The 24,990-nt window shown below is 37.7% G+C and overlaps 1 protein-coding gene across 2 annotated transcripts in view; it reads right to left on the bottom strand.

Annotated features, from left to right (window-relative positions):
- ZNF277 (zinc finger protein 277) overlaps positions 1-24,990 on the bottom strand; it is a 104,062-nt gene that overhangs the window by 17,085 nt on the left and 61,987 nt on the right. For both annotated transcript variants that reach the window (XM_026509586.4, XM_057304233.1), the window contains exons 3-6: positions 23,592-23,680; positions 23,240-23,322; positions 4,148-4,239; positions 1,444-1,554 (exon numbers count right to left, since the gene is read on the bottom strand). In XM_026509586.4, coding sequence (XP_026365371.1) covers positions 1,444-1,554; positions 4,148-4,239; positions 23,240-23,322; positions 23,592-23,680 — 375 coding nt within the window. The remainder of the gene's footprint in view (positions 1-1,443; positions 1,555-4,147; positions 4,240-23,239; positions 23,323-23,591; positions 23,681-24,990) is intronic.

Genomic DNA, 24,990 nt, shown 5'->3' with positions numbered 1-24,990 from the left:
TTCGACAGAGATAGAGACAGCCAGTGAGGGAGGGAACACAAGCAGGGGGAGTGGGAGAGGAAGAAGCAGACTCATAGCAGAGAAGCCTGATGTGGGGCTCTATCCCAGAATGCCGGGATCACGCCCTGAGCCGAAGGCAGACGCTTAACCGCTGTGCTACCCAGGCGCCCCAATAAATAAAATCTTCAAAAACAAACAAAAACCTGAAAAAAACTAGGTTTTGAGAGAAAAAATACTGAGTCCTCTCCTAGAGAGAAAAGTGGATAGATTTTTGAAAGCCATTTTAGTGACCTAGAGAATTTCCTTCCTTATTTTACAAGCTAAGCTCTCGATACCCACTAGATACCCGCAGTCACCAGAATATGATCTTAGGAAAAGTGGAGTGTTATGATCTATAAATGTGAATAAATACTAACAGGTAAAAGAATGCAGAGTATGCTATATCCCACATAAAGGTGAGTAACATGCAACATTTTGATAATGTTTACTAAATATGTGAAAAATTATACTGAAAATGGGCAGACACTAATGGAGGAAGGGCACACATGAAGATTCAAGGGAATTAATAATGTTCTATTTCTTTTGTTAAAATAAGATTTATTTATTTGAGAGAGAGTGTGTGTGTCCATGCACACACATGATGGGGGAGGGGAGGGCGGCGAAGGGGGAGAGAGAATCTCAAGCAGACTCGACCCTGAGATCATGACCTGAGCCAAAATCAAGAGCTGGATGCTTAACCGAGTAAACCACCCAGGCATCCCTGTTCTATTTCTTAGGCCGGTTGGAGAGTATACTCTCCATACCCTATATATAGCATACGTTACATGGTATGTACATTGTTTGGTATATATGATACTTCTTTCAGGGGCACCTGGGTGGCTCAGCATTAAGTGTCTATCTTTGGCTCCGGTCATGATCCCATGGTCCTGGGATCCAGCCCCGCATAGGGCTCCCTGTTTGGCAGGAAGCCTGCTTCTCCCTCTCCCACTCCCCTTGCTTGTGTTCCCTCTCTCGCTGTCTCTCTCCGTCAAACAAATAAATAAAATCTTAAAAAGCCAAAAACAGTAAAAGGCAATATGATCTAGACAAAAAGACGACTGTCATGAAAAATGTAAACTTTCAACATGAGAGATGAGAAAATTCTGGGACACCTGCATGGCTCAGTCAGTTAAGCATCTGCCTTTGGTTTAGGTCATGATCTCAGAGTTCTGGGATGGAGAACGGCATCCAACTCCTTGCTCAGCAGGGAGTCTGCTTCTCCCCCTGCTTTTACTCTCTCTCTCTGACAAATAAATAAATAAAATCTTTAAAAAATTCCATTTTATTAATTACTTTGATTAGATTAATCTTAAAAAAATTCACAACAGACAATAAAAAAAAAATTCCTAAAAGAGTCCAAAATTAAAATAGTTTCAGGTTGTGTTTCATGAAAAAATTACTTACTTGTCCAGCTTTTTCTGTAATGTGCACAGAAAGTCATTGCAGTTTACAATGTTGTCTGGCAATCCGATGTTGAAAGCATGTTCTCTGGCCATGTGGTTCAAAAGAACAGATCTAGGAAGAAATGTGAGCAATTTATATTCCTTACAAATCATCTAGTAACAAATCAGGTCAGGAATAGCATTTTTATAATGATAACACTCATCAGAAGTACATGAAAAGGTAAAACACTAAAACACACATTTGGGCTATGAAAGAGTGACACGTTATAAAGTATTTAAGTACACATATAATCACAATAGTTCTTTAAAGTCAGTTAAGTTTGTTCCATTATCTGCCAGTGGACAGGAAGATAACTCTATAGATGAACTGGGTTTCTCTCCTTTAAACTATTCAATGAACTGTGCTTTGCCTACTTTTCCAATTCGTCATGAGGAGGAGGAAGAGACAACTGCCAAAGGGAAATATGCCCTGCTATATATGTCCGGGGATCACAGACATTTAGTCAGCTCACTATCAGACACAGACCTGGAACACACAATAAACACATTTAAGAATATGTAAGGGTTACCATAACCTGAATACACCATGACCAGGCTGTTGATTAGGTTATGCTGAAAAGGAATATTTTAATTTATCTAAATTTTACATAGCAAATATGCCTATGTGTAAAATATATTATTCTACTGGGTCTTTATCACAACTTTATTTTTATGTAAGTTTATTTATTTATTTAAGTAATCTCTACACCTAACATGGGGCTTGAACTCAGGACCCTGAGATCAAGAGTCACATGCTCCTCTGACTGAGCCAGCCAGGAGCCCTCTTTATCACAACTTTAGTTCATAAAATGAAGGTGACAGTTTTGGGGAACTTATTAGCACACAAACCACTGACAGACTATGCACAGTGACACATTATACAGTTTATTTAGTTTATTTAGACACTTAGCTGGCCCCCACATCACTGTTTTTTAGGGTTATTATTTTTTTCCTTTAGAAAATAAAATAAAGCAACCATTCCCATGAAATTGTTTGATTTCTTTTTAACTATGTAGGGTCCCATTTATTAATATCATAGTTATATTATGCTCTTTTGGCTAGCCACTTAACTATTACTGATAACTTTGAATAACCCTAGTGTTTTTACAGAGTATTTCACAGTGCCTTCTGGCACAGGTTGTTCTCTATGCCAACTGCCCTACAGAAGAATCAAATCTTCATTAGTGGTGTTTTATTTATTTTATTTTATTTATTTTTTTAAAGATTTTATTTATTTCACAGAGAGAGACAGCGAGAGTGTATTTGTAAATATTAAATGCTGTATAATGAGAAATCTGTCCGGTCTTTGTCCTTGTTTCCTGTCACAGAGCTTCTAAAACCCTTGGAATTTCTCCGTGACAGGATTATCTTTGTTATGCTGACAAGGCTACTCACCAAAGGCCCTTAGTGAGCTTCAGAATGGGGGCTGGTCAATGAAAAGACTAACCACGTTATTAGAAGGCAGCGCTACTGAGCCAGCCTGACCTCCAGAGAGGTAAGGGGTCTGGATATTAAGTTCAAGGACTGAACCAGTCATGCTTATGTGATGAAGACTTACTAAAAATTCTGGACATCAAAGCTCAGTGAAGATTCCTGGTTGGTGAATACCTTGATGTGCTGGGTGGGTGATGTGTCCTGATTCTTTGGAGAAAGGGCACAGAAGTTTTGACTTCGGACCCTCCCAAAACTTGCCCTATTTATTTCTTCATTTGGCTGTTCCTGATTTCTTCTCTTGACTGTTCCTTTATAATAAAACTGCAGTCCTGCGTATACTACTTTCCGGAGTTTTGTGAGTCATTCTGTAAATTACTGAATGATGTAAATAACTGGCAGAATCCTTGAATTTTTAGCCAGCTGACAGAACTTGTGGCTGATATCTAAAATGGAGGCAGTCTTGCTGGGGATGATGCCCTTTAATCTGCAGAGCCTGATGCTAACTCTGGGTGATTAGTGTTTGAACTGAATTATAGTAATCCAGTTGGGAGTGGTAAAGAATTATCAATACCCCAGTTTTTGGGTTTTTTTTTTTTTTTTTTTTAGATCCTTATTAATTTTAATATTCAAAAGTGAAACATCAAAATCTGCTAAAGGTTTAGAGTTAACAATATAGAAGGGTGTGTCTGTAGTAGTTTGTTATACATGGTGTTGCCTGTCAGCCAACTGAAAAAGTCCTATGACATTAAACACAAATTTATATTTGGCATTTAAGAATAAAGAGGAGCAAACCAAGAAACAGACTCCTGACTACACAGAACACATTGATGGCTACTGTAGAAGAGCTGGGGGGTGGGGGTGGGGATAGGTGAAATAGGTGACAGGAATTAAGGAAGGCATTTGTAGTGCTGAGCACCAGGTATTGGAGTTTTTTATGTAAGTGATGAATCACTAAATTCTACCCCTGAAACTAATATTACAGTGTTAACTAACTGGAAATTAAATAAAAACTTGGAAAAAATAAAAGAAAAAAATGAAAAAATTAATCTCCTATTCTGCTTAGAGCAACTATAGCCCATCTTTGATGTTAGGCATATTAAAAAAAATTACTGCTGATATATGAAAGGGTCCTGCGCTAATCCACAGAACTTAATTTATATAACCATTATGGATGTTTTGATGAGTTTTCAGATGAATAACAATAATATTTAAAGACATGCATAAGAACAAACCTGTTTCCGAAAAATTCCTCATTGCAAAACATACAAATACCATGAAAACTGTTATCATTTCTTTCTTGCTGCTGTTGTTCCAGAATTTCTTTCTGTAAAGTAGAAACAGATATTTGATATTATCTTTAATAAATGCAGTTAGCTAATGAAAAATGTGATAGTCTGGATGGGAGGAATCTGGGGAAGAAGCACAAAGGGAATCTATGAATGCTGACAATATTTCAAATTTCTCCATTTCTGTCCTTGTATCAAAACTCCAGTCTATACCGTCAAATGCTGACAGAACACTCCACTTGGATAGCTATGCAGGAAACTGAATCAATGGGGTCTCATCATCCTTCCCTACCCTGGCTTTACTCCTATTTTTATTAGTCAACTCCCATCCTCACCCTCTTTCCTGAACAAAAATGTCGTGGGCTTTTTGATTTGCTCCTTTTGGTACTTCTCAGTTTAGTCTGCAATCAAGTTCCGACATATTTTTCACTTGAACTATCTTTTATATTACTTCTCTCCAGCATTCCCAATGCCATCGCCCTGAGTCCAGTTTTTAATCAGTTATAGGATTACTATAAATAAGTCTCCTAGAGGGTCTCCATGATCTCAATCCTTTTTTCATCATATCCACCCTTCTTTTTGCTTCTAGGCAAACTTTCTTAAACACTGTTTTCCTACACTATTTTTTTAAAAATATTTTATTTATTTATTTGACAGAGAGAGACAGCCAGTGAGAGAGGGAACACAAGCAGGGGGAGTGGGAGAGGAAGAAGCAGGCTCCCAGCGGAGGAGCCCGATGTGGGGCTCAATCCCAGAACGCTGGGATCACGCCCTGAGCCGAAGGCAGATGCTTAACGACTGCGCTACCCAGGCACCCCTGTTTTCCTACACTATTATCTTGTTAATCTTCAACTCAAGTAATTTTTTTAAAAAAAGATTTCATTTATTTATTCATGAGAGACAGAGAGAGAGAGAGGCAGAGGCAGAGAGAGAAGCAAGCTCCCCACGGAGCAGGGAGCCTTAAGAGGAAATTGATCTCAGGACCCCAGGATCACAACCTGAGCGGAAGGCAGACACTTAACTGACTGAGCCACCCAGGCGGACCCATTTTAAATACACTTTGGTAACATCTGGTCCAATCAGGGTGGTTCTACACACCATCTTTCCCTGAGGTCATTTTATTTCTCTTTGCTTTTTGCCTGTTACAAATATTAACCTGTAATTTAAGATTCCCATTTTTATCATGATTTCCATTTCCAGACTACTGTATAAGAGTTATAAGCTCTGGCTCTGAAGCACTGAGCAGACTTAGATTGAACTCTGGCCCTCAGTGGTACTCAATTTTTTATTTAACTTTTTCAATCATCAGTTTTCTCATTTTTAAGATGAAAATGGAAATATTGTTTCACAGAATTGTTTATAGGATTAAATCAGAAAATTTATGTAAAGAGTCCAAATTGTGCATGGGTCATTAAATGTTAGATATTATTGTTATCCAGCTAATTTCAATTTCCACTGTTTATTACCATCATCTCTTTGTTAACTGTTTGCCTGCCTTGTCTTCTGAAGGGGTATGAAAACTCTTTGGAATTAAAGTTAATTCTTTAAGCTGTTCTTAGAATGACATACTACTCTCCAGCTTCTCTTATAACATGGAGCTCAAAATAGGAACTTTATAAAGTTTATTGCTGATTCTGTGAATACCTATCGAATAGCATAAAAATGAGCTAATTAATATCTAGAAGGTTAATAAATTCCATGTGGCATTTCTGGAAATGTATCACCAAACATCTAGAAATACTAATTCGCTTGAAGAAAAAAAATTAAGAAGTTATCATCAGAAAAATCAATTCAATGAACTGGTTTCAGCCATGATGGGATAATGGATATCACACTTATCCTTCCTCTGTAAACTACTATAAAATAACTTGCTTCATCTATTTTATCTGTTTTCAGACATCGGATAATAGTGCAGGGTTGCGATCCATGAAAGAAGAAAATAATACACTGCCAGTTTCCTGCTGGGTATTTTCCAAATTGCAACATAGGGAAGTGAAACCCAAATGAGGTGTAGCTACCTCATCGGATGGAGGAAAAAAAAAGACTGGAGTTCAGGATACTAAAGTGAGTACACTTTGTGTGACAAGGTACTAGAGAGAACAGAGCTGAAGAGAGGGAGCTCAAGAAACCCGTAGTGGGATTCTTTTGATCTTTGTCCAAATACTGAGCTGTATACGTAAAAAGGAGGACTCTCTGAGTCCTGATGGAGGAATTTCCAGGGGCTGTGAAGCTTAACGGAGATTCCAGAGGTTGCAGCACTGGAATATGTTGGAGTTCCGACATGCAGAATTTAAAGAACTTGCTCAACACTTTAGGCACACAGCAAATATACAAGAAATTCTTTAAATTTACCTGCTGGTAGCAAGTGGATAGATAAAAGCTAGAGAAATAAAAAGAGATAACATAGATGTATCAGACCATTTTAATTATTGCTTTTTGAGTTTAAGTGAACCTTATATCAAAACTGAAATGGATGGGAGAAGTCAAATAAAAGAGGTATTGTTAAAGTAAAGTGAACTTTTATAAACATGCCTGGCTTGACTAAAAAAAAAAAGAAAGAAAGAAAATACATTTCAGAGCTCTATATCAACAACTTTGTTAGCAGCAAAAACAAAAACCCAGCAAATAAAGCTCTTGATAAAGAACTCTATCACTACTGGTGCAGTAAGGCCAAGGCCGAGCATGTACTTTGTCTGCCTGTTCCTATTTTCAGTCCACAAGTCTCAGTGCTCATTAAAAGTCACCGTTCTGGCTCATATTTCTCAAGCTTGTGATGATATAACCCAATCTGGCTAAAGAAAAATCTTCTCCACTTAGTATCTCCTTGGTTTTGGCTCAGCACAAACATAAAAGATTTTGAGTCAAACCAGAGGGATACTAAGCCATTTAAGGTTTTCTTTGGCCAAAATTTTAAGTTTTATCAACTGGCCCCAAACTGCGAAACCCAAGTATAAACATTAGAAGTGATATAAATTGATTCTTCTTAGGAGAGCTTAATTTACACTTTGGTATATTTGAGGCGGCATGGGATAGACAGGAGAGTAAGAAAAATTACTTTAATAGCAAGTAACTAAACCAGGCAGTTCTGTTCTGGAGCCTCTCTCACAGGGTGATGGCCCGGTACTGACGACTCTCAGCTAGTTTACCTGCACAACTGACGACCACAGTAAGAGAGACAAAGACTCCGGCGTGCCCTTGTCATCCCTGATCTTGCAGGCCCCAAACAACTCCTTTAATTTTTACCCAAGTTCATTCCATTAAGATCTGCCTTTTGTCCACGTCACAAACTCTTCCTGAACTCCTTTCCAGACCTTCCTCCAAGGGGAGCTACTTAAACCATTTGTTGTTCCACCTTTGCTTTCTGTTTATTTCATTTGCATAAGACTTTTCTCATTTTCATAAAAACAAGTCTAGGAAGAACTTCATAACTGGGGAAAATGAACACAAGGACTAGCTTTATTTGGGCTCTCTGCTCTTCCTAGACTTGATAATTTTAAAATAAGAGAAGTCTTATGTAAATGAAATAAGCAGAAAGCAGAGGTCAATCAAGAAAAAATAGTTTTTCTTTTCTCTTTCTTTCCTTTTTCTTTTGTAAAGCTTGGTATCTGATTAGTTCTAGCATATACTTTAACTCACTTTCAAACAAAAAATATAATATTAACAGATAATCCACAGAAAGCATCACAAAGATGTGTAAATCAAAGCCTACCAGCTTTGTGGTTTTATTTTTCTAAAAAAAAAGAAAAAATCTCATGCTGGGTAGATATACTAGATTTTTTTCATGGATTTACAGAACAGAGGGATGAAGAGAATGTCACAGATGTTATATGTTTGAACTTCTCAAACTTATCTGATGAAATCAGATAAAATTTTCATTACAAAATAGGCCTGGATAAAAACCACAGTTGTAAGAATACAAGATCAGCTTATGTATTAGGCAAAGAGTCATAATAACAAGCTGTATTTTTGTCTAATTGGTTTAAAATGTCAAGAATGGCAGCAAAGGGGTCAGTGCAGAGTCTTTCATCTTTATTCATAAGCCAAAGGCAGAGGAAACATTAATGAAACAGCAGACAGAGCAGATGGCACTCAATAGTCATAGGGGATTGACATATACAGGTAGAAAATGAAAATGTGAGTTAGGCTGAAAGTGATAAAAATCAGCAATTTAGGAAAAAGCAATTTAGAAAAATCTCAATTTAGTTAAGTATTTGTATACAGGAAAGCAGAAACTGAGGCTTAGAATGACATATCCAATGGAGATAGCTTGTGTTATGGTCAGGAAGTAAAACTAAGGCTGACGTTATTAAGTATAGATACCAAAAAATGTTCTCTAGATACTGACATTTCAGATTCACAACAGACTTTCTGGCTGAATGGCTGTGAGTGACCATGAGATGAAGCAGCACGCTCCAAAGAAGGTTCCTTCCTGATCCAGCCCACAGGCAACAGCGCAGCAGAACCTGTTAGGCACCCTCAATTCAGGAGTCCAGCTGAGCTCCTTCAACAGAGAACACAAAAAATGTCCCTACTAAAGTCAGAGCGGTGGCCCAGAGCCTCCAAAGGCAGGTGTAGCAGGATCTCCTAGCCCTCCTGCTTTCTACTTTCGGAACCATGGATTATCTCTGAGGTCTTTGGGATTATTTCATTTACACCTCTAACTTAGCCCAGTAAGTATTTCAGGCTGCTATAAAACAATGTGGCATAAAAATTAGAGTAAAAGAAAGAAAAAATTAGGTATGATAAGCACACAAATTGAAGATTAAAAATAAGAAATACGTATGTACAAGTATACACACACACACACACATGCACACATACAAATTCAAACCTAAAGGTGGACCCCAAATTTGGCTATCAGCTTTCTTAGAAAAGGGAAATCGATCAGACAGGGGTTTATGCTGGTTTTGTCCCTTATTCCTCCGAAGTAGCCTCTATGCCCCCGATATTTCTTGGAGTGGCTGAAGTGTTCTTACTCAGGGTGAGCCCTCTGACAGCACCTGACACGTAATGCTAATGAGGTGACTCAAGATGGAGGCTGCCATGCCAGAAAAGTCCATTTGTGTGCTTTGCGGCTCAGGGCTTTGAGCCACATGATATCAGCCTTACCTCAGAAAGAGGGGGAAAACTGGCGGTTGAGTTCAGCTCTGTGGTCAATGACTCAATCAATCAGGCTCAATGAAGTTTTGGTAAAAACCCTGGACACCAAAGCTCAGGTAAGCTTTCCCAGTTGGGAATACTCTGTATTGTCACACACTGATGTGCTAGGAGGGCAACAGGTTCCTGGAGATAATGGAAACTGTGCTTAGGACTTTGCCAGACCTCCCCCTATGTATCTCTCTTGTTGGTTCTGATTTGTATCTATTTCTATAACAAAACTATAATCTAAACACAGTGCTTTCCTGAGTCCTGAGAGTTGTGGGTAGTGGAAACCCCTGAATTTGTAGCCAGCTGGTCAGAAGTGAAGGTGGCCTGGAGATCTCTCCAATTGTGGCTGTCGTTAAAGTAAGGACAGTCTTGTGGGGGACTGTGCTTCGTGAAGTCTGGCTTAGCTCCGGGGAGCTAGAAGTTATTGACAACACGTATACAACATGATATAATGGACAACATGTTTGGAATAAACAGACCAAACAACATGGACTGTTTCTCATAATGATCCTCAAAACAAGCTCACTCTCATGCCAAAGCACATTCCAAACTCAGATGCAGAGGGGTTGGGTGAGGGTTGTTAGGATACAATGTAGATGCCTGCTTCCTCCTGATTGGAGGTTGAAACTGAACTCAAACAATGTCCCCTGAATGTGGTTTTTATAAATATTGGTCAGTAATAATTTGGATTTTGTCTTTTCAGTAAAGCACCCGGAATGTTGCTTTTCTAGCTCTCACTTGAATGCAGAGCCACAGGCCTTAGAAGGTAATGAGGAGACATGTGGGTTGATACTCTCATAGAAACTACATAGTCCTAAACATGGACTGGATCTTGAATGGCAAGTCATTTAATTCTTTATCAAAACAACTCAGGAGGATAGCCGCAAACTAGACCAAAAAAAAAAAAAAAAAAAAAATCCCTAAAAAAAATAATTTTTAATCCCACTCCATCCTCCCAACACCAACTACTGGTCTCTTAGGTTGTATTTTGTTAATCATGGTCACAACTTTTAGCATGGATTAAATTTTAAGTAAGGTGTCACCAGTTGCCTAGCCCTGATTGGATGCGTGGGTGCGGGATTGTCAGAAAATTATCCAAATAACACCTGGCAATGAGTGACATAATTTGCTAGCATCTCCTAGAAAGACAAACTTCTGACAAAAGATATACTAAGGTAACTAAATACAGCAATTTATTGATATCCTTATCACTAACAGCTTGATTAAGAGATCAAGATTGAGTTCCAAACAAGAATAGGTTTTAGAATTTATTTACGACTAGTTAGTTGAGTCAATTGTCTCTTCGAGCTATGCCTCATTCAATAGACAAAGTGTGTGTCTTTTTGAACACTATGAAATGAAAAGCATCTACTTTAAGTAAAAGTGGCACTTAATCACTAAGATATTAATTAAAATAAACGAGAGGGAGGAGGAGGAGTTCTGCTCTGCTATCCTGATTAGGATTAAGAAAGCCACAGAGGGGTGCCCGGTTGGCTCAGTAGGTAGAGCATGCGACTCTTGATCTTGGGGTTGTGAGTTCGAGTCCCATGGTGGGTGTGGAGATTACTTAAAAATGAAATCTTAAAAGTCACAAAGAATATCCTTGCAATGAGAAAAAGCTGGAAAATCAAAAAGAAAAACAAATCATTCCTTATTTTGAATCCAAACATCTATATACTTGCAACCATGGAATTGCACATTTATTTATTTATTTATAATTTATTATTTTAAAAGGTTTTTAAAAAATATTTATTGATTTATTATTTTAGAGAGAGAGAGAGCATGCATGCATGAGCGAGGGAGATGGGGCAGAGCGAGAGGGAGAAGGAAAGAATCTCCAGTAGACTACCTGCTGAGCACTGAGCCCGAGGTGGCACCCCATCCTGTGACGCTGAGATCAGACCTGAGCCAAAACCAAGAGTCCGATGCTTAACAGACTGAGGCACCCCATTTAATTTTTTAAAAAGTTTATTTATTTGTAATCTCTACACCCAATATGGGGCTCGAACTCACGACCCCGAGACCAAGAGTCACATGCTCTACTGACTGAGCCAGGCAGGCACCCCTGAATTATACACTTTAAAAGGGTGAATTGTATTTCTGTGAATTATATCTCAATAAAGCTATTTCTTAAAGGAAAAGAAAAAAAATCTGAAGTCACAAGGCACCAGACAAACTGAATTCCAAAAGGCGATAAACCTCTCTCAGGAGAGGGAGAGACACAAATTATTTCCCCTTTGACAGAACATGGGAAGAAAAGGCAAGCAGAAGAAAACAGCTGAAATTTCACAGAATTTTTAAAGGCTAAGTCCCTTGCCACAAAACGATCCAGCTCTTTTTCATGATTACCTCCGAGTTCTAAGGAGAAAGATCGGGAGTAGGGGAAAAAAATATGAACAGCCCATCAGTGGTGAGCAGGCACAAAACCCCACTCGCTTCCTGGGACCGTTCTTTAGCATTCAAAGCAAAAGCCAGAAGCTGCTGGGGGAAGGACCCAAACCTTGCATTGCTACAAAGCATTGGTTTGTCGCTGCTAGGGGAGAGGGCAAGAATGCTGAGAAATAAAATATCATTCCTGAGTTCTGAGTGTACAACAGTGTTTAGTGGTATAAGAACTTGATATCAAGACAGGCCCAGGAGACCCTAGCTGGCAGTTTGCCAAGCAAGTTCTACGGTGCAGTTTCCTTAGAACATTTAAGCAAGTTATAGGCATGTATTTTGGTGTTAACGGATTTAAACATAAAAAAATAAATATTTAAGATATTTGAAATTTACAGAAATGAAGGTTTATCTTTCTAAAAAATGGAGTAGGTCTGGCCACAACCTGATGGGATGACAGCAGGGAAAGAAGGCAGACAAGGAGACCTGCCACACTGCCCTTTGGTCATTCTGTTCCCCTATATGTCCGGGGACCAGCAAAGGTCCAGAGTGCATTTATTTTTTACTTCTGTGATGGGATTACAAAAGATCATCCCCTCAAGAAAAGAGATGATGTCATGAGCATTTAGGAATCTTAGAGGAGTTAAAACCTTGAAGAAGAATCAATCCTGGACCAGTTTAGAATTTAGATTTTCTTTCCTTCCTTCCTTCCTTCCTTCCTTCCTTCCTTCCTTCCTTCCTCCTTTTCTTTCTTTCTCTTTCTTTTTCTTTCTTTCTTTCTTTCTTTCTTTCTTTCTTTCTTTCTTTCTTTCTTTCTTTCTTTCTTTCTTTCTCTTTCTTTCTTTCTTTTTTCTTTTTCTCCCTCCCTCCCTTCCTTTCTTCCTTCCTTCCTTCCTTCCTTCCTTCCTTCCTTCCTTCCTTCCTTCTTTCTTTCTTTTTTTCTTTCTTGATTTTATTTATTTGACAGAGAGAGAGAGACAGCCAGCAAGAGAGGGAACACAAGCAGGGGGAGTGGGAAGAAGCAGGCTCCCAGCAGAGGAGCCTGATGTGGGGCTCAATCCCAGAACACTGGGATCATGCCCTGAGCCGAAGGCAGACGTCTAACGACTGAGCCACCCAGGCGCCCCTAGAATTTAGATTTTCTTAAGTTTTCAGCCATCAATACAAGTTCAGGGTAAAAAATGAAACAGTAGACCATCAACAAAATGGAAGTTTAAAAGAAAAGTAATAACTATTAAAATGTATATTAGTCAGATGCAAAAAAAGGTCTGTACTGTTGATATAAATGAGTCACAAAGTACTAGGCTTCTTTTGAAGTGACTTGGTTACAGTACCAGAACCCAGACTGCATACCAAATGGCAAAACCCCCTAATACATATGGAACACTGATCAGCCTTTTAAGAGTGTGAACATTTGCAGCTTCTAAGTACAGCACTGGAGATTCTGGGCTGGCATTCCTTTGAGAAACTGACATCAAGGCATGGAGAATGGTACCTCACCTATCTTTGGTGATAAAAAAGAGACCACGGAAGTTTGTTTGCTATCGACTTCCTGTTATCCACAAACCCACTCCCCGCAAAGGAGTAAATGAATCAAAATTAACATAGAGAAGGTTTTATATTGTTTTTTGGTGAAAACAGGTGACTTGGGACACTCCAGCTGGCTAAAACAAATGTCATTTACTCAGCAAGAATTTCCCAAAGGTTAATTGAAGGTTCGGTATTACACTGGGCACTGCGACCTATGCCTTCTTTTTGGTCATAATCTGGAATTTAGAATAGGTTTAAATCTTTCCTACTCACTGAGAAAAAAAGTTCTTAGTAAATTAGTCAGTCAATATTAACTTTTGAGTGTCTACCTTGTAGTTGATAGCTAAAGTTAATTCTCTACAGAAACCAATTTTTCCTAAGTCACTTCAGTCATTTGAGTTACTCTTTAAAATGTCTTTATCTTCCAAAAGCATTTCCAAAGCATTCATTTGCCTGTAGCTCCATTCTAGGGGCTTACCTCAGATACCAGCTTTTCCAAAAACTCTTCCCTTCCCCTCCGGAAAGCCGTGAGATTTTGGATACTAGCTTTCCAAGTATAGTCAACAGCAAGTCCAAGTGCAAACAGCAAGTGATGCTGGACAGAGCTTGGTGTGTCAAAGGAACAGAGACAGAGACGTGGCCATGTGGCTGGATATGGTGACCAAAGTCGAGGAGAGAGACAGGTACCAGACCCTTTGGGACCTTGGTAAGGGGTCTGGATTTTTATTCTAAATAAATTTGAAAGTATTGGAAAATTCCATTTACTAGAGTTATATGAAACTGAATGAGTGAACATTATATAAACTATTGAAATGGTCTTCAAATTGTTTCAAACTCAGGAAGGATAAAAAATAACACCATCCTTTCTTGTTCTCTCTGCCATTTCTCATATCTTCTTATAGTAAGCATGGTATTTTCATTTTGATCTCACTCAGAGTTATGGTGAAGGCTTATTTTTCTATCACATCCTTTCTCTAACGTAAAAACTCAGTATGAGGAAATTAAAGTATAAAAAGCTCAGTAAACTTCCACCAATTTAAGGGATGGCGAGCAAGTTTGATTAACAAAGTAAAATGGAAATGAATTAATTTTGTGTAAAGAGATCGATGTATAGTTTCAACCACATTCAGAACAGAATTTGCCTGCAACTTACTTAAATATTTTAGAAGCCCTCTGAGCAGGGGTCAAGTAAAAAGCTACATATTCCCCAAAGAATTCCTTTTTAAGTGTCAAAAAATGCTAGGTAGCCCCAGGAAAGACTAATCTGTCTGCCAGAATCTGATGACTTGAGTATTTTGAATTCATGTTAGTAATACATTGATAAAATACACTTAGTATACTTAAACAAAAACACACCTCTGCATGTAGAGGCAGGAGTAACTATATTAAAGCAATACCATTTCTTAAAATAAATCAGCATTTTATGAGAGCTGACAGAAAATTAACTTGACAATAATATCAAGGATCTTAATAAATAAACGAGAAAAGACATGTCAATGACTAACGCAAGACAGTAAAACAAAAAAGCCAGAGAGAAATTTCTTAACTGGTTTATTATATACTCCCACAAATCCACAAGGTTTGATGTGACTAATATTCCACCTTCTTGAAAGACATCAGCACCTCCCACCCCCTCTGAAACTGCAATGATAACAGCAACAACCATCTGCTTGCTACATAGGACAGAAAGACAGTATTTTTCTTCTACTTGGAGTTGCACTGAGGTGGCTTTAAGAGAAAGGAAGAGACAGAAGAGACAGAACTAACCAGTAGAGAAAAAAAATTACATAAAGGTAACCATTAACATGGAACAGACAATTACACTGAAAAAAAAAAAAAGTAGAAGGACAGAAGAAAAAAATTACAAGAGTTAAACACATAAGAATTAGAAAAGGCTAATTTCTATTTGGACTAAAGATATGAGGGTATCTAGCCTAGGCAAGAAGAGAAGGATTTTAATAATGGAAAGGTGGCCACACTAAAAGAGGAGAGAACTATGGCCGGGCACAGATCAGTACAGTACAACCTGCCTGAAGAAGTGTATTCTTAGATAAACTCAAGGTCAGATGCAGCCTTATGTTTCTCTAAAGATCGGGAAAACTCTGGAAACACACTATCTTTAAGTTTGAAAAGAAAATGTCAGAAGCTTAGGCCCAAAGGAGTAAGAACTTACGATCTACCACTGACTTAATAAAGTAAGAAATCAGATTTTCTTAAAAAAAAAATCCTAGCAATAGGGGCGCCTGGGTAGCGCAGTCGTTAAAGCGTCTGCCTTCGGCTCAGGGCGTGATCCCGGCGTTCTGGGATCGAGTCCCACATCGGGCTCCTCTGCTGGGAGCCTGCTTCTTCCTCTCTCACTCGCCTGCTGTGTTCCCTCTCTCACTGGCTGTCTCTCTGTCACCTAAATAAATAAAATCTTTAAAAAAAAAAAAATCCTAGCAATAAAAACTAAACACTATTATTTATTTACATAGGTATTTATGTTCCACTCATCCATTTTTATTCATTGTAACAAACATCAATTTAGAGAATGTCACTTTTGCTTATAGAAGATCAAATTGAACAAAGGATCCTGGTACAATTGTAAAAAGAATGGTGCATGGGGTTTGGGAAATAGCAGGAGTTTGAGATGCTTCCCTTCCTATTTTATACAATATGTAACTGTGGCCTCAAACATTTCTCCTAACAACTTTGGCCTTGTTTTTTCCATCTAAACAGATATAATGATGTCTTACTGGTCTTATAAAGCCAATGTATGGAAAAAGCGCCACGTAAATTTTAAGTTCTGTTACAGGCATTCAAAATGGTAAACCTGAGGATTCTGTTTAGTATAGTTTCAGACTGGGTTTATATTTATTTCCTAAATAGAAACATTAATCTGAAGGCTAAAATTGCTCGGTGGTCATTTTAGCTAACTTGATCTCTGTTGACTGTTAATAATGCTACAGTTCAATGGGAAATATCACTTTATGTTTGGGAAAGTTATTTCAGATTTAATTAGAGGGCATGTGCTACAAGGGTAGGACTTACGCCAGAAAGGTATAAATGTAAACTGACTTTTTACTTTGAAGACATCAATAGAAAATAATTTAATCCTTTACTAAAAATCTCTAAAATCTATAAAGAAAAGTGGCATGAGGAAAAAAATCTTAGTAGGAGATACAGAATTTCATTTTGTTGTTGCTTTATTGTGGGGGGGATGGAATATATGAAGCAGCATTAAAATCAAACGTTTTTAAATTAAAAAATTTAAATTGTCATACAATATTTATAGTTGTCATGAATGACTGCTCAAGGTGATATAATAGTGATTTTAAAAAAAGAGAGAGAGAAACTTTCATGCAGTTAAATGGATGTCTCCCCTTATCCCAATTTAATTAAAAGTTACATACTGCTACTGAGAGCTTATGAATGCCACATCTTCTCCTACAGGCCAATTGAAAAACTAGTGCTTTTTAATACTAAGGTGTAACCCAGTGATTAAAGATGTCTGCCTTGCTATTTTATATCTCTTTTAAAAATCAGGGAGATCTGACTATACAGTTTTATAGACCTATCTCACCAATACTCGAGGATTAAATTTAAGTTAAACGTTTATGAACAAGGCTCAGAGAAGATACAAAGTAAACAGGACAATCCTAACCCTTAAAAGGCATTTATTCTAGTAAGGAAGACAGGTTTCTGAACAATTGTAACTGAAAAGCCAAATGAAATAGTGTATTAAGAGAGATCTGAAGAGGTTATTAATTCTCACAGGTGGCATCAGGGAAGGTTTTGTGGAAAATGTGGCATTGAAGCAATATCTTGAGGGGTATGTTATTTATACAGGTGGACCAGTGGGGCTGGCATTATACATTGGAGTAAATGTGAGACAAGCAGTGTTTTCACTAGAGCGCAGTCTCTATAAGGGCAGGGACTGTGGCCTATTTCAAACATTGCCAGAACAACAGCATTTAGAACATGGTCTGGTGCAAGATAAATATTTATTCAATAAATGAATGAACTGGACACTGGGTAACTGAAAGATAAAAGACATTGGAAATGCAGGCTTAGCTCAGAAAATCTTAAGAATGTGTAGATAATAAAGACCACTGCAGGTTTTAGCAGAATAAAATGATCTGCTATGTCTTAATATTAAAATATTAAATTATATTAATATTAAAATTCTAGAGGCTATGTTAATCAGAGAGGTGAGTCCACTGTCAAGGTAAGATTAAAGACATGAGGATTATAAAGAAAGGTATGAAAATGGGACTCAGAAGTGGAACTGACAGGAGTTAAAGATGATCTTAAAATTTCCAAACTGACCAGAAGAATGGTGGTACTATTACATAAGAAAACAGGCAAATCACAAATTTCAGTAGAGAAAGAAGTAAGTTCAGTTTTAGGCACATTCAACTTAAGGTGTTGACTGGAAATCCATATGGAGAAGTTTAACATAAGGAAAGTTAGAATTGGGGTTCAGACAGGTAAGCCAGGATGGAAGCTGTAGATGAACTCCATCAACAGGTATTCTGACCGCTTACTCTGCACCAGCAGCAATATGAGCCATCAGCGTAGCAGCAGCAGTTAGGAGAGCGCGCAGCCTAGATGAGGGGACGACCTTGAGAAACTTAGATATACCCACTGAAGAAAAAAGAGGGTAAAAGGCCACTGGAGGATATTAAAGTAGAATGATGAGATCAAGGGAATATTTTTATTTATTTATCTATTTATTTATTATTATTATTTTAATAAAGATTTTATTTATTTATTTGCGTGCGTGCGAGAGAACGTGTGTTAGAGAGCACAAGCAGGAGGACTGGGAGAGGGAGGAGAAGCAGACACCCCGCTGAGCAGGGAGCTCGAGATAGGGCTCCATCCCAGGACCCCAGGATCATGACCTGAGCCAAAGGCAGACACTTAACCGAGTCACCCCAGGCGCCCCATTTTTATTTATTTTTAAAAAGATCTTTCTTTTTCTTTCTTTTCTTTCTTTCTTTCTTTCTCCTCTCTCTCTCTCTCTCTTTTTCTTTCTTTCCGGTGTGAGCGGAGCAGGGCAGGGGTGGGGGAAGGGACAGGAAGAGAGAGAATCCCTGAGCGTAGAGCTTGATGTGGGCCCTGAAAACATGACCCAAGCCAAAACTGTTTGGGTCCTTAACTGGCTGAGTCACCCAGGCACCCAAGGGAACATTTTTAAAGAAGAAAGCTAAAGAAAGGAAGGTATACAAGCTATTAAACTCTCAAGAATCTTTTCTAATCTGTAGTTTCCTTCCGAGTACAAATAAAAAAACTCAAAGAAGTGTTAAATAGGAATCAAGCTTTTCAAAAAGAAAACTGGGAACACACACAAATCTCACAAATGTCACAAGGAACCAGTGAGGTCTACAAGAAAATGTAAAAAGAAATATGGTTCTAGCCTTAAATCTGCTATGGTAACCTGAAGTGAATCATTTAGACTCTACGTATGTCCAGCTACTCACACAGAAATAGGAATAAAAAAAAAGGGGGGGGGGAGTTTAGGGGAAAATACCAACATGAACTTAGCAATATATTGAGTACTACTGAAGAACATTTTTTTAATTTTATTTTTTTTATTATGTTATGTTGGTCACCATACAGTACATCATTAGTTTTTGATGTAGTGTTCCATGATTCATTGTTTGCGTATAACTCTCAGTGCTCCATGCAATATGTGCCCTCCTTAATACCCTTCACCGGGCTAGCCCATCCCCCAACCCCTCCCCTCTAAAACCCTCAGTTTGTTTCCTGGAGTCCATAATCTCTCATGGTTCATCTCCTCCTCTGTTTTCCCCTCCCTCATTTTTCCCTTCCTTTTCCTAATGATTTCCCTGCTATTCCTTATGTTCCACAAATAAGTGAAATCATACGATAATTGTCTTTCTCTGCTTGACTTATTTCACTTAGCATAATCTCCTCCAGTTCCATCCATGTTGATGCAAATGTTGGGTAATCATTCTTTCTGATGGCTGAGTAATATTCCATTGTATATATGAAGAACATTTAAATATAAGACACTGCCCTCAAAGAAGTGACAAAGTCGGTTTGAACTCAAATCATACAAAAGTATTAAACTAGATGCTTTATTGAGAGTTTCAAATGAGAGAGTAAATATCAAAGACTATAATCCATATGTGAGTTACCATTAATGCAAATCAGGAGAGCAAATGCCATACTGGTTTTCCAGTTTGAGGGTCCTTCCCTTATGGACTTGAGTTGAGATCCTACTGACATTAAGCTGAGTTCACATTATATATCAAGTACCATAATGCAACTTAATTGGTTTAAATTACATTTTCCAGAAGCCAGATGGAAACGCTGATGAATGAAGAGAAATTCATGAAAAAATATAATCAATAACAAATAAGGAAAAAACTACCAAGCTGTGGCAAAGTGGGTGACTTAACCCTCCGAGGAGTTCTTAGAGGGAGAGTAAGGACCAAGGGCATAAATCTCTTCAAGAGTTCCAGTACACGAGGACAAAGCACCTTTCAGGAATGGTACACCAATTCATATTCTTAAAAGCGGCTGAAAAAGTTCTTGTCCTTGATGGAAGATAGAAGGTGTACTATTACTTTTGCTCAAAGTTTTTCCATTTGATCATGTGGACTTCTTTCTGGAAATGCCTGTTACTGATAATGTAGAGCTCATTATACATAAAAGAGAGGTGTCTTGTCATCACTGCAAAGGAACATCACCCACACCAACTTCATGCTTCCATACTATAGAGCATAAATTACGATGAAATGGCTGACCTCAAATTCAACCTGTCTTCCTGCTATTTGGCAAGTCTTTTCTTGTTGATCCTCTAGCCATGAATCCCAGTGGCGGCTTATTGTAAATTTTCTCTGTTTTCCCTTAACTCCAATCCTAGCCTGAATCCCTTCCCTACACAAACCTGTCAGACCCTGAGCATTCACGACAGAGCAATTCCCAGAGTCTAGGATAAGAGTAAGGCATATGGGAAGCTGAGTAACTTACTACTAGACTGGCATGGCACTCCTTAAAAAGGCACGTATCAGGCACATTTGGTTTAAAGCCCCAGCTTGCTTCTTGTTCACTACATGGTCCTGGGCAAATTAGTCTTTCTTGGATACAGTTTCCTCATGAACAGAACAGCATTTAATAGTTATTTCACAGGGTTGACATGAAGCAAGGACCTAAGGCAAGGCATGGCATATGGCTGGCACTCAGTAACTGTTAGCTTCTTTCCACATCTCCACGTCGGTCTGCTCTTTGCCAGAGTTTGTCAGCTTTAAGTGGATTTTTTCAAAGCTGTATTTATCATCTTTTCTCCACTTCACTCCCATAGACAATGAGGAGACATCGATGGGTCTTTATCACTACAAAGTCAATATTCCTGGCACTGAAGGATTTCCACAACTTAGCTCCATCTCATCTCTTTAAATCCATCTCATACTCCTCCAAAAATCTTTCTACCTTAGCCAGACTGGACTTAATCAACTTTCCAGACATCTTGAATACTTGGATCCACACGCATATTTCCTCCCATTTCCACAACTCTCCAACTGCCCAAATCCATTTCATTGTTAAGACACAGTATTATTACTGTTATTTACAACCTTTATTGAGTGCTTTCTATGTGGCAGATACTGTTCTAAGTATATTACATGCAGTATCTACTTAATCTTCACATGCCCTGCAAGAAAGTCTATCATTTCCAGTACTGAGATAAGAACACATATTTATCTTTTTTCTCTAGACTCAATGCTCTTTTATGACATGAGCCATTTCTCCCCTTTGTATGATTATCTAGTTAAGCAGGAATTCAACGAATATATACATATATATGAACTGGCTGCAATTTCACACTTTGTTTAGCTACCATAACACTCACTTTCATCAAATCTATCACTTTGTCAGACCATAAAGTTAGTAAGAAGGTGTGATGTGATTTAATAAAGAAACACATATTTGGTCTTTGTCCTTGCACGTAGCTCCGAAAGTCCTAAGTGTGCAGAGCTATAAAAAGTGTTTTTTGATATGTTAATGAGGTGACTTCTGGAAAGCACACAAGTAACCTAAGGATGTGAGGGATGGCTGCCAGTGGAGCCAATCATGTGATTAGAGGGTTAGAATTTTTAGCCACCCTGGTCCCACCTAGGAGGATAGAGAGGATGGAGACTGAGTTCAATCACCAAAGGCCAATAAATTAATCAGTCATGTCTAAGTAATGAAGCCTCCACAAAAACCCCAAAAGGACAAGGTCTGGAGAGCTTCCAGGTTGATGAACCAGAACACGTCCATGGGCTGTCTTGCCAGGCCCCAAACTCTATAGGGCCAGAAGCTCCTTTGCTTGGGATCTCATCCCATGCATGTATCTCTTCATCTGCTACTGATTCATATTCTTTGATATCCTTTGTAATAAACTGGTAATGTAGTGAGTAAACTGGTTTCCTAGAGGGAGCTACTCTGGCAAATTACTGAAACCCAAGGTGGATGGAGGGTGGGGGTCATGGAAACCTCTGATTTATAGTCAGGGTCAGAAGCACAGGTAACAACCTGGACTTGCAACTGTCATCTGAAGCGGAGGGCAGTTTTGTGGGACTGAGCCTCAATTTGTGGAATCTGATACTATCTCTGGGCAGATAGTGTCAGAATTGAGTTGAATTGTAGGATACTCAGCTGGTGTTGGAGAATCGCTTGGTGTTTTGGGGGAAAAACCACACATGTTGAAATTGGTGTCAGAATCTTAAAAGGTCACCTAAATTTTAAAGATGTAATATTTCTGAGACTGCATCTATCTGCAGATATACAGTAAAGATTCTGTGTATAGAGTAATAGCAATGGCTGAAGCAATAGGGTTTGATATAAAGAAATCCTTGGGGGTACTAGGATTATGTCAGTTTGATCATTCTTGATTAAGGCCACTGTGAGCAACAGTGAAAAAACTCAAAGCAATAAAAAATTATGAGTAAGTACAAGCAAACAAAACCCATAAAATGACTGCAAAGTCATCCTTGTTTTGTAGATTACTTAAGACATTATAATAGGGAAAGAAGAAAGACTTAAGAAGTCCTGTTTTTTTTACTGGGTTTGTTGCCACAGTAAAAGCATAACTTTTCTGACATATAAATCAACACCCAACAATATCCTTTCTCCCTATGTGAGAAATAATCATTTGGGGTGTTTACAAAACATAATGTGCTTCAGTAGGCTTCCTTGAATCCTATGGCTATGATAGAATTTATTTTCTTCTTCAATATCTTGAGAATTTAGCAGAAAACACTGAAATCACAGCTCTCTGTCATAACATTATCTAGGTAAATCCAAAGACAGTAGGAACACTTAAAGGTACCCACTAAAGGAGGAGCAAGTCATTTTCAAGTTGTAGTTGAGATTAAATCACAAATAATAGAAAACTGCATACTTTCAAACAAAATTATTAACTTTAAAAAATGAACCAATTTCTGTTCAACTTACGAAAATAAAAATGTTCACACTTGTATATGTTGTTACCTTTTTTAAAGACCAAAAATGCTGAGATTTTCAAATTAGCTTGCTTATGATTAAAGCTGAAAATGAGAAAGGCTACTATGATCAAACCATATGCTTAATTCATAAAGGGGAATAAAAGAAGTGCTAGTGCATAGCACATTCCAGTGAAGAGGAGGAAAAAAAAAGTTAATTAATTCAACTCAATTTTAGCTGAGGGCATTTTTCCACGACTGCTGAACCCTACATGTGCCAGGCAGCTAAAATTACACTAAAATGTGTAAGCTCTGTTGTTATTTTAGAGATAATCCAGGAAGCAAAACAAAGCCAAAATTTCTCGCTGCATTTTTAACACAAAACGCTTTAATCTTCAATCGAGTATACTTATCTTCTGTTTTAAGATCTTTATGTATTATCTGTGTATGCTTGAAAGTTTACAGACTAAAAGTGAAAACAAACAAGAATAACAAAAATGATTTTACATGTATTTCCAACACACTGCTCATCCTCTAAAACCATTCTTACCAGTCTCTGTTTCTGAAGTTCTTCTCTAAGTAGTCTATCTTCTGGTAAAACATCACATAACAAAAAGTAATTGTCTTGTTCTTCTGTTGAGAGATTAGGAAAATAAATAAGAAATGGTATTTATAGTTTTTTTCCAGAAGGATTTATTCCTTTAAAAAACATACATATATGTATGTCCATTAGATCTCTTTTCTGGTATATAGTTCTGTTTAGCTTTATTGAAATTAGGCAACAAAAACAGAGCAATTTAATTTTAGCCATCACGTGAGAGAATTCTAATTTAAGAAAGTAAGATAATTCCTTTGAATTTTTGGATTGTAGGGGAAATATGGTAGCTAAGATGTATACTTACCCAGTGGAGCTGTGGAATTGATTCTTATCACACTACAAAAATCTGTAATGGGCTGTTCAGTGAACCTTTTCCTCCAATATAAAATGTACCTTAGAATAATCAAAAAGAAAGGATGATAAGAAGACTCAATATACTACTTACTATAGAGTGATAAGATTTTATAAGACTGTTTAATTATCCCAAAACAATAAATCAAATGTTGACTGAGAACTGCTAGAAAATTTGTAAGTGGAAAGGCAGTAGAGCATTGTAGAAATATGAAATAAATATTTAATGAAATGAAATTACTCTGTAAAGGCATGGACATGATTAAACTTTACTATCCCCAAATTCAATAAACAGACATATGGGGAAATTAAAATGAATTATTTTTATGTAATAATGAAGTTTTTCTGAAATCACATCTAAGTTTATGTGAATTTAAAATGCGACAATGATTAAATAGGCTTTATCACACATTTTCCAATAAATTGAAAGCTGGGTGGTTATCTTACACATAAAAAGAACTGAAGGCAAAAAAAAAATGCAATGAGACGTCTAAATTCAATATCTATATGACAAGATAGAAAAATTTTGTATGTGTATACTGTGCCTGAAATGAGGCAGATTTTTGGAAAACCAGCCAAGGTTACAATTGTTGTATCTAATGAGTGGAGTTAAAAGCAGCACCCTGGGTAAATTTTAAAGCAAAGCGTAACACCCAGACCTGCACTGTCTGATGAAAGAAGGAGTACGATGACAGGATTCAACAACCTGTTCATCTTCCCATTTATCTAACAAGATTTATATTGGCAGTTGCAGTCTAATTTATCAAATGGTACCAAGAAAAGAAGGTAGCCTCCTTCATGGGAAGAAGGGACATGGAAAGGCTGACTCAATAGCTGACAGTTTATCAGGCTATATGGTTGATAAAGAACAACCAAAAAACCCAAAAACACTTACAGCAGAAAAAGAAAAACCCCTGAAAGGGATGGGACTTACTGGAATAGATTTAGTAATAGACAGTAAAAATTTGTACATTTTAAATGGCTTGATATAGCACCTAGCAGTGTTTTGTACATAGGTTAACAAGAAATGTTTTTAAGAGGTAGAAGAGCATTTAAAGATTCTTGTAGGTTTCTGTAAGTAGCCTTCAACTCTCACTATTTTGTCTCCTTTTAATTCTTCTTTCCCTTTTTGTTAATATTAATGTCCCAACCCCATGGTGCTCTACAGAAAGGGTGTTTATGTATCTGGAAAAAAAAAAATGTGCTGAGAGAGAACTGTGACAGAGAAAAATATAAACAGATGACAACACTGAGTTTAGAACATGTAAGGAAAAGAAGTTAAAGAACGTATGAAAATACAACCATGTTTTAGTTCTTTCTTCTCCTGTACAACCACACTGCTGACCTGGATG

This window comes from Ursus arctos, unplaced genomic scaffold, assembly GCF_023065955.2.
Source record: "Ursus arctos isolate Adak ecotype North America unplaced genomic scaffold, UrsArc2.0 scaffold_3, whole genome shotgun sequence".
Lineage (NCBI taxonomy): Eukaryota > Metazoa > Chordata > Mammalia > Carnivora > Ursidae > Ursus > Ursus arctos.
The sequence above is the reverse complement of the archived record's forward strand: the minus strand, read 5'-3'. Positions and strand labels throughout refer to the sequence as shown.